The sequence below is a fragment of the Syngnathus acus genome, chromosome 2 (genome assembly GCF_901709675.1).
Source record: "Syngnathus acus chromosome 2, fSynAcu1.2, whole genome shotgun sequence".
Taxonomy (NCBI): Eukaryota; Metazoa; Chordata; class Actinopteri; order Syngnathiformes; family Syngnathidae; genus Syngnathus; species Syngnathus acus.
Genome location: NC_051088.1, coordinates 23,046,729 through 23,056,243, shown reverse-complemented (window position 1 = coordinate 23,056,243; position 9,515 = coordinate 23,046,729). Strand labels below are relative to the sequence as shown.

General features: G+C 47.7%; 1 protein-coding gene across 4 annotated transcripts; it reads left to right on the top strand.

The window, feature by feature from the left end:
- Positions 1 to 4,362: 4,362 nt before the first annotated feature.
- znf740b (zinc finger protein 740b) lies at positions 4,363 to 8,590 on the top strand. Of its 4 annotated transcripts, none has more exons than XM_037243877.1 (7): positions 4,374 to 4,473; positions 5,781 to 5,932; positions 6,075 to 6,305; positions 6,448 to 6,573; positions 6,650 to 6,779; positions 6,863 to 6,981; positions 7,098 to 8,590. In XM_037243877.1, exons 2-7 carry the CDS (start codon positions 5,888 to 5,890, stop codon positions 7,272 to 7,274), a joined length of 828 nt encoding a protein of 275 aa, XP_037099772.1. In that variant the 5' UTR covers positions 4,374 to 4,473; positions 5,781 to 5,887; the 3' UTR covers positions 7,275 to 8,590. The 4 variants fall into 4 exon arrangements, with proteins under 4 accessions (XP_037099776.1, XP_037099772.1, XP_037099775.1 ...); XM_037243880.1 differs by lacking the exon at positions 4,374 to 4,473 and adding an exon at positions 4,714 to 4,892; XM_037243881.1 differs by lacking the exon at positions 5,781 to 5,932 and having other exon boundaries at positions 4,363 to 4,473.
- The last annotated feature ends 925 nt before the right edge of the window (positions 8,591 to 9,515 follow it).

Sequence of the window (9,515 nt, the reverse complement as noted above, 5' to 3'; positions counted from 1 at the left end):
GATAAAGTCAGCTGTGTCCATTTCTTCCAGCAATTTCCACTAGCGCCTGCCTGACTACGATAACATGAGCACGACAAGGCCAGTTGCATGAGGACTTTGGCAAACGTCTGGAAGATTTCCTCAAAGGAGCTCAGTGGACAACATGGGGATGAAAGCATGTGACCGACCGATGTCTCAAAAAAAGTGGACGCCAGCATGCTAACAGACAACGGAATGGAATGGAAGCCGAAATGAAAGAGGCCAACACATCGTCTCTAGTTTGCTGTCAGAGTCGAAGAGCCTTGAATATTTGATCAAGGTGGGTCGATAACGATATGTCGTATATCGTTGTTTCTTAATAAGCTGCGGTATCGTTTGAAGCCAGCCCAAGAAAAAATCGATTGTTAAGAGTACGCTATTGATCAGCGCATACATCTTATTGAAGGTTGCAACAAAATCTGTGTCGTTGCAATGCTCAGAAACAATTTCACTCATGATGGAAAATCAATGTGGAACTCTCATAAGCCCTTTCAATGTCATGCAAATCTTCATTCATTGCTCATTTCCGCTTATTTCCCCCTGGGGATCAAAATGATCTACCTGCAGATCACTGAGTGACTTACAATAACTGAGTCTTCAATTGTTTTTATCTGACTTGAATCAAGTCGCGCACATCAATGAATGAATCACGATATCATGAATCGCAACAGGATGTCGAGACGTGCTTTGAGTTACCAAGGGGGTGAACGAACGAACGAACGAACAGACGAACGAACGAACAAACGAACGAATGTGGGAATCTCCTATTTCAAGGTCCTGCTGTGCGCTATAATGCGCGAGGTGTTCCGTTTCCTGCACATCGGACTCTTCCCTAAATGGCAATTAACTGAGCATGATGCCTAATTCCTTTGAAACAAAGTGGAAGATGCTGCGGCGGCCCACCCGCTCAACCCTTTTCCTCTCTTCTCTAACTTTGTTACTGAAATCTAAAATTGCAGGGCATTAGGCCAAACACATTGCGAGACCTTTTATTGAGCGATGCTTTTAGAGCAATCTCATTCCCCGTAAATGTCGGAGCACTCTAACGGTACGCACGGCACGCTGGCTTTTTGGCAGGGAGGGAGGGGGGGAGACGCTTCTGATAAAGAGCCCTCTCAAACGGCTCCGTCTGTTCGACTCAACGAAAGAGAGCGAGAAAGCAATAGACGATATCCAACAGACAAATTTGCGCTTGCCGCTCGTTTTTCCTGGGCTCGCACTTTATCCCCCTCCTCTGGATGCGCGCCTCCTCTGCGTGAATGATTAGGGATGAGAGGAAGTCATTCTCTGCCTGTGGTTATTAGTATTGATCTAAACGCCATCCAGCAGACGTTTCTTCCTGATTTGCTCGCCTTGGTCGTCCTCATATATTCTAGAATGTAGCCGCGCCGCCGCGGCTCATCCATCTTTGCTCCTCTCAAATTTGTCCACTTTGTCTGCTGTGTCGAATTGATTTACTGATTATCTTGGCCACTATGAATAATGACGCACAGACATCCAACCAACAGGCCGAGGAAATCACAAAATTCAAATCTGACGCCGGACAGAGTTTGGTTGAGAGACAAAAAACTTTGCGGTGACTCGTATGATATGCGCACATTTATTATTAAAAAGGCCTCTGCCACTTTGCTCACAACGAGTTACGTAATCCATTCGCTGCGTTGTTTGCAGCCTCACAAAAGAGATAATTCTGGACAAAAAGGCCTCCTCCAAAAAAATCCACCTTGTCCATTCTAAGTGAAGCCTGTCAATTGCTTCTTAGATGGGACCATCAGTGCAACGAATCCACAATGACTTGCAAAGTGCTGCTGTGGGCCACAGCTCACGCTCACCTGAAGACTAATTGGCCCTCACTAGGCCACGCCGCTTCAAGCCACATATCCAACACAGGAATACTACACTAGTATTATGTTTTTGTGCATTTATGTACACACACACACACACACACTGATTCTGTGTTGCATGAACTAACACGCAGCTTCTTCTGCGCTCTCACGTTGTGCACCAGTCCTCACCGAAATGTGAATGATATTGGTTTGCATGTTGTTAATCTGCTCCGGATATTAATTACAGTCCCCATTATCATTTCGTAAATACTTCCCTGGTGGCTTTGCCGCTGTGGCAACTGAGGGCCTTATCAGCAATGAGGCCTTTAATTGGCCTTCCGCTGCACAAATGGCTTTTTAATTAGCGTGCGGTTATCATGTCTGCACCAAGCTCGGGGCCCCGACTTGATCAGTACACGCAGATGGGTCGCTTTTTGCTGAGTGTGGCCATCTTTAATGGCGTGAGGTCGGCCGCTCTTAGCATCATGTTTCATTAGCGTAACCGAGGGAGGCGATGGGCGGTCTGCGGGCGCCGTTGCGTGCACCGTGTGTGGCGTGAAGTGGACCTCCACTTGTCTTTCTGCACCAGCCTAGCCTCTCAACTCCTTTTAGCATTTGAGGGTATTACAACCTGACACAAAACTTGTGTCGAAACAGAACTCGTGTTTGTGCTGCTCAATCTTTAACGCCACCATCCCTCTCTGCCAACAATGGCGGTAATATGTTACACCCACTTTTGGCAGTAATGGCTCATTGAACAAGTTACTTCTCCCAGTCAATTCATCTAACTACACCGACTGCATCGCAAATGATGATGTTGGCAAGCAGGTAACATGAATCGCATTGAAATTTACTGGTTACCAGCAGGTAGGTGATGATGCTGTACTCAAGATAGGTTCCGCTGCGGAATAGAAACAAGCACGCACACAGCCACGCACACACACATGAACACGCACATACAACAAAAACATGCGCACACAACAAAAACACCCACGCACACACGCACGCACACACACCACGCACACACACCACGCACACACACGCGTTAGACTGAAAAACTGCGTGACGTGACAAATTCCACTTTTGAAAGACAATCGCTCCCTCTGGTGGCTGACCTGAGTTCAGTTAACCTTTTGGTAGAAAGTGAATGGATGAATAGGATTTCTCTGTTAAGCCACGATTTTGCTTTGCTTTGAATAAACATTCACACACACACACACACACACACACACACACACACACACACACACACACACACACACACACACACAGACATGGGTGGAATTCTACATCATCCAAGTGCAGAGGCCTGTGAAACGATAGAAACACGAGCCTGTTCAAATGCCGTGACAGCATAAGTAATAGGGTTAGGGTCTGCCTAAAATGTAAATACAAGTGAAAAGTAAGGGAACAGAGCTTTTAGAATGCACAAGAAAAATAAGTGGTCCAATTAACGGTCTTGTCTCCAGGACAGTAACAAGAATAAACGTTAATTTTCTTCCTACCCACTGCAGGCTGAAAATGGATTTCTTCAAGTGAGTCACTGCGTGTAGATGAAATGCGTTCCCGATGATTTTTATTTCACGCAAGGCAAATATCTAGCCAAGAAAGAAGGTATTGATTTCTCATTTCCCACAGCTGAAGCAAGTAAACAGCCCCTGCAATTATTTTCTAACTGTGATTTCTTTTTGGAGGGGGATGACTATTTAATTGTACTTTGCAATAAAATACACACACAGTAAGACACTGGTCTCACATGGGAAATTTACAGCAACCAAAAGTTTTATTTTGCTGTTGTATTAACTACCGCTCTTGTTAACAGACTGATTTATCTGATAATGCACACGCTATGGATGAATAATAACAATCATTATACAAAAAAAAACCCAGTAAGGTACTGATAACAGGAAATTCCTTCCAGTGTGACAGTTGATGTCATTTTATTAACAGCCACTAAATGTCGTCAAAATACAACTGCCATTTTATGATAATATAATACAATACAAGAGGTGATGAAGTGCACAAACATGGAAGGACGGAGAGGAAAGCTAGAGAACTAGATGAAAAGAATGGAAAAATGTCATCAAAGAAGAATTGATGGCCTTGTGCATCTAAGGGTTAAAACCCTAACCCTAGTTTGAAACCCTAACCCTAGCTTTAAACCCTATTTTGAAACGCTAACCCCAGTATGAAACCCTAGTTTGAAACCCTAACCCGAGTTTGAATCCCTAGTTTGAAACCTTGACCCGTTTTCCTTGTGCATCGAAGGGTTAAAACCATAACAACGGTGTAAAAACCCACTGCCTCAACCCGTATACTTTTGGTGATACTTTGTTTTTATTTTCGTTTTCCGTAATGCAAAACATGTTCCTTGACTTAAGAATGGAAAGCACACTGACGCGTTCAGGCCAGTATTTTCCTGAAGCGTGCCTCTTACGTCATCAGTCCCTTACTAACATGGCCGCACGTAAAGGTCATTGAACGGCAATCACATGGCTACGCCTGTGACCAATCAGAACACTCCGGCGGGGAACACTTCCGGTAGCGTTTCCTGTCAGTGTTTGTAAACTGAAAAGAAAAATTGGAAGTGCGTCAACTAATAATCCGCAAAACTGTAAACAATTAAAAGGTAAGCAAAACAACCGGGAGCACACCTTAGTCGCGTGTGCAGAATCTTTTGATTGGTGGGCTGTTTTCGGATTTGCGAAGGTTCCAGCACAGCCTGCGGTAGTTTTGTGTGCTGGTCCCTGAGCCCGCCCGCCCGCACGCCCTGCCTGCCTGCCTGCCTGCTGTGCCTTGTGTGTGCCTGCCTGGCTGTTGTTGTGTCGTCTGGGGTGGGGGAGGGTGGGGGTAACCGTCTTGCAAGACTCCCCCCCCCACCTCAAAACGAACAACTAGCTAACAAGCTAGCACGCGTTGTTTGGTTTCATTCAGTGCGGCCTCCGATTTCTTTTGCCATCACTCTTTGGGTATCCGTCTTTAAAATCAAAACCCCACGACCCGCAGCCGACTATTTTGATACGTTTCCGCTCGCCAACCTGTTCTCTGGTAAGTAGCTAACTAGCAAACTTGTACAGTTAGAAATGTGTCACCTTTGCTTCAACTAGATCATTTCTTCTTGCATGTGAAAGCCCCTAGCTAAAGGGATCTCTTATTAACAAGGCTTGAGCTTAGAGGAGATGCTTTACCATTTGTAGATAATGGAACGAAGCTCGCTTTACACAATATGGAATCAGACTAGTTCACGACGAAAACGGAAACTATTCTAGGCATCTAAGAAGGATAAGGTGTCAGAACTATTGGAAGAAGACTGGGAACTAACTGTAACCTTTCTGAAAATCAATATTAATGTGGACAAAGTGGGGGCGAGAGAGGGAGCCCTCTTCTGGATAAGCGATCACGCGACCGCTAAACTCGAGCTTCCCATTTTCCTATGCGCTATACAAGATGCTCAACTTGCCGTGACGTCATTTGCCTTGTTTGGGTTGTTTACAATTCGCAGTACGTCGTTAAAAATGTCATCAATCACGTATCAATTTGTTTTCCTACTCAGGTTTCTATGTGGTGTAGTCAGAACACATCCCCTATTTTTAATATGCTGTAAAACAAAGGTTCTCAGGAAGCACAGCTTAAATATGATCACACAGATGGGTAAATGGTCAAAAACGTCCAGATTTGACCCACACAATTGTTTTAGCACAATGTGCGTGCATCTGTGTTGGAGCTCCTCTGACATTCCGCTCGTTGTTTGTTTTACTTTGCTGTCGTGCTTTCTGGTGCCCACACACACACACACACACACACAAACGTTGAATGTCAAGTCAAAGGGATGTTGCACATTTGAGCGCCAGAGCTCCATCTCATCCCTGCCATGCTTGATGAACTTGCTTCCTGACTGAAGCGCGTAGCTTTATTTTGTCATGCCTCTACTTTCAGGCTTTGGCCTCCGTGATTTGGGTGCGTGTGGTCTCTTCTGACTGAGGTCAGCTGTGCCTCACCTCACCTCCCCCCCCCCCACACACACAAAAATTCAAAAGCAGGCGATGACACACCATTCAAACAACTCTGTTGGAGCGCATGCGAAATGGGTCAGTGGAAGTCTCTCCATCTGCAGAATCCAAATCACGTGGCGCCAGAGGCCTGCCCTTTTCGTGTTTACTCGCGTTGCTCGGCACCGCTTCGCCGTCCCGCCGCCGCCGCCGGCTCTGATGTCGCCGTTTGCGTTCCCAGGCTGGCTCGCCGGGCTACGAGGAGGTGCTGTCCGGCATGGCCCTGATGCAAGCCAACAACATTGCGGCTCAAAAGAAGATGATGTCCTCCCTGGGTCACGGGCACCGGGCTGCTTCGGAGGGCCACCAAAGCCACCCGCACCACGGCCACAGCCACCACGGACACCAAGGGCACCACGCGCAAGCCAACAGCCACGTGGGCCATCTGTCGACTGGGAGCTGCCCACCCCTGGTGAGCGCAACCCTTCCAAAAGCAGCACGAGGGGTGCAGCCTAATGGCGCGCCATGCAGCTTTGGCGCCGACCGGCCAGCTGGCGCTCAGCACCGGTCCTGTTGCCGAGAAGCCTAATTCGACCACATCTTTTCTCCCCAAGCTGATCCAAAAGGATGGCGATTACCACACTTCCAGAATACTGGACGGCAAGAACACACACGGCGGCCAGAGCGGCCACGTCAAGAAAAAGCACAAAAAATCGGTCCGGGTCAAGGAGGAAGCGCGGGTACGCTTGAGCGTCTTTTCACGTTTGCCTGACGCCAACGGTTGACGAAAGGTGTTTATTTGATCCCGCTGGCTAGCCTTTATTGCAGCAGCTGGACATGGATGACGACAGCGCTCTCAAAGTCCAGAAGAACTTCATCTGCGACCACTGCTACGGAGCTTTCCGGAGCAGCTACCACCTCAAGCGGCACATACTGACGCATACGGGTGAGGGGGAATTGATGCTCAAAGGCTGTTTTGAAGCGCCGCCCGCGCCACGCCCCCTGACCCTGAGAATGGCGTGTCCGCAGGGGAAAAGCCGTACGCTTGCGACAGCTGCGAGATGCGCTTCATCCAGCGCTACCACCTGGACCGCCACAAGAGGGTGCACAGCGGCGAGAAGCCCTACCAGTGCGATCGCTGCAATCAGGTGAGTGGCGCAGCGGGACGGGACGCCATTTTCCCCTTTCTTTCCTCTGATTGGTTCGTTTGATATGCTAAATGTTGCAAAAGTGGCATGCTGACAACCGACCTCTTTGCCCGCAGACCTTCTCCCGGACAGACCGGCTGCTGAGGCACCGGCGCCTGTGCGTGGCCGGCATGGCCAAAGACGACGGCCAGTGTTGCGACGGGCGCTCGTCGGCGTACTCGCAGGGCACGTCCGGCGGCCACACGGCGTCCTGGAGCCCCTTACAGCCTTCCGGCGGCCGCCTGACCGTCTGACCCCGCAAGGACCCAACGGACAGCTGGCCACGCTGCTGAAGCGAAAGCTGAACGCGGGCGGCTTAGACGACACACCTAGCTAGCTAGCTAAGAGAACCAGATCAAGTTAGTTCCGTCACGGATTTTGATACCTTTTTAATCTCCTTCCCTGTGTTGTCGAGATCAGAGGAGAACGAGCGATTCTCTTCTCAACACGGCAGTGGCAATAAGTGGATGATACTCTGGCGCTTGATCACACTAAAGACTGGAGTAGCGCCAGCCAGCCGGCAGCCAGCCGCCATTGTGGACAGCGTCTCGGCCGCATCTTTGAGAATCCCGCCGAGCCCAGAAACCAAGCCGGACCTTCGGACGGTGTCCGTCGCACAAGACTCTGTCAGCTTCCGTTGGTCAAATCAGGTTGCTTTGGTCTTGCACTTGAAAATCAATCAACATTGAAAAATGTTCAACGCGTGAAAGCCGAAACATTTCAATGTGGCGAAACAAAAGCTCATATCCGATCCAAATATGCATTTAGTCCTCCGCTGCGGGTTCACCTTTGTATTTAGCGTTTTCTTTTTTATGAAATCATCCCATCTAGTTCAGGTTGTTGATCTGTTGGTCTTGTTTTTGGATGAACGCTCCGGCTCATTAGTCCATCCATTTTGTGGGATGTGGCCCAGGGCGAGTCGGCTCGCTTGCTCGCCTTTGGCTCAACGAGATTGAATGTGAAGACAACCGTGCCAAGTCCTGTCATCTCTAGTTTGAAACACTTGAGCATCTTCTGTGAAGATGATGTCTAAGTGCTGCTTTTTTTTTTATTTTGAACTCCACGAGCTCATCCCCTGTAGAAGCGTGTGTCCGTCCGGTTCAATCTCCAAACACCAAGATGTGTTGAAAAAGGCTTTTGCTTTTCCATTCAATTTTTGGGGGAGTTGCGTTGCTATTTTTGGATTACGCAAAAGGAGATGGGGGACCATCAATGACACTGACCTCTGCTCAGTAAGTTAGTATAAGTATTTAAATTGTACTCAAAATGTGGGACCTATAGCCCCCCCCCCCCCCCCCCCAAAAAAAGAAAAAGAAATCTCCATATTTAGAAAGTTTGAAGCCTAGTCTGATTTCCTGCGTGATTGGAAGGTGGAGCAACTTTTCATTTGGAAACATCTTTCTTTTTTTTTGTCTGCATTTATACAAATGTAGAGACCCCGCCACGATTCAGTGTTTCATTGTTAGGCATTAGGGTAAAACGATGTACATTTTCTAGCTACATTTTACACTGCTTTGTGCGTGGAGTTTTAGGGCCCTAAGTCTCAATAAAACGATCCATTTTTTAAGAACTCACTTATTTAATAGGACACATGTTGACAACTTATACTAAACTATACACATATATATATGTATGTATATATATATATATGTATGTATGTATGTATGTATGTACAAATTCAGTGGCAATTATTTTGCCACAATTAGTTTTTAAAATGGTCCGCCGTTCCCACTCAGTAAATGTGAGTGATGATAAGCTAGCCTGCCCTGAGGGCCTTTAACACGATTAGAGACTTTTGATTGATTTATGCAATGTTTGAAATTGCATTCCGATGCCTCTACGTTGCTATTCACCTGGTCACGATTGATATCGCAGCTAAGCAATACCCGTTTTCGCCGCAAGGGGGTAGTGTGTCACTTTTCTCGGGGAGTGAGAGGGGCCTCCAGTGACGTCAGAAGAGCAGACAGGGATAGTTCTAGTAGCAGTGAGATGGCTGCAAAGTTCCAAGGGTCCACATTTGAGAACCCGTCAAGATGGGGGTCAGTGAGACCCCAGTTTTAGCGCTTGACGTCATCGGATTTCTCGAAGGGAATAAAGGAAACAATATGTTGGTCGCTGCATTCGTAGTCTTGGGCGCCTTCCACTTTGCCAGTTAACTCCCCGAAGGCTGCTGGTAGTGCTCGCGCGCTCAGCCCCACCCCCACCCTATGGGAGGTATGCCCTCCCTCACTGGCCCCCCTCCCTCCCGCCGCCGTCTTGATTTACAGCACCCACCGGCCCCCGGCACTTAACAATGGACCTTTTTAAGTGAGTGAGATGGGGAGGAGATTAGAAAGCGGATTAGAACACTCCATCTTCATACACAAAGTGTAGAAATCATTCAGGTTCGAAATCATCTCCGCGAGACAGAGCGATCATTGATCATCGTGGGTTCACTTGTGTGAATGTTAGTGTAACCAATGAAAACGGTACTGATAGCCGTTTACGATCATCCA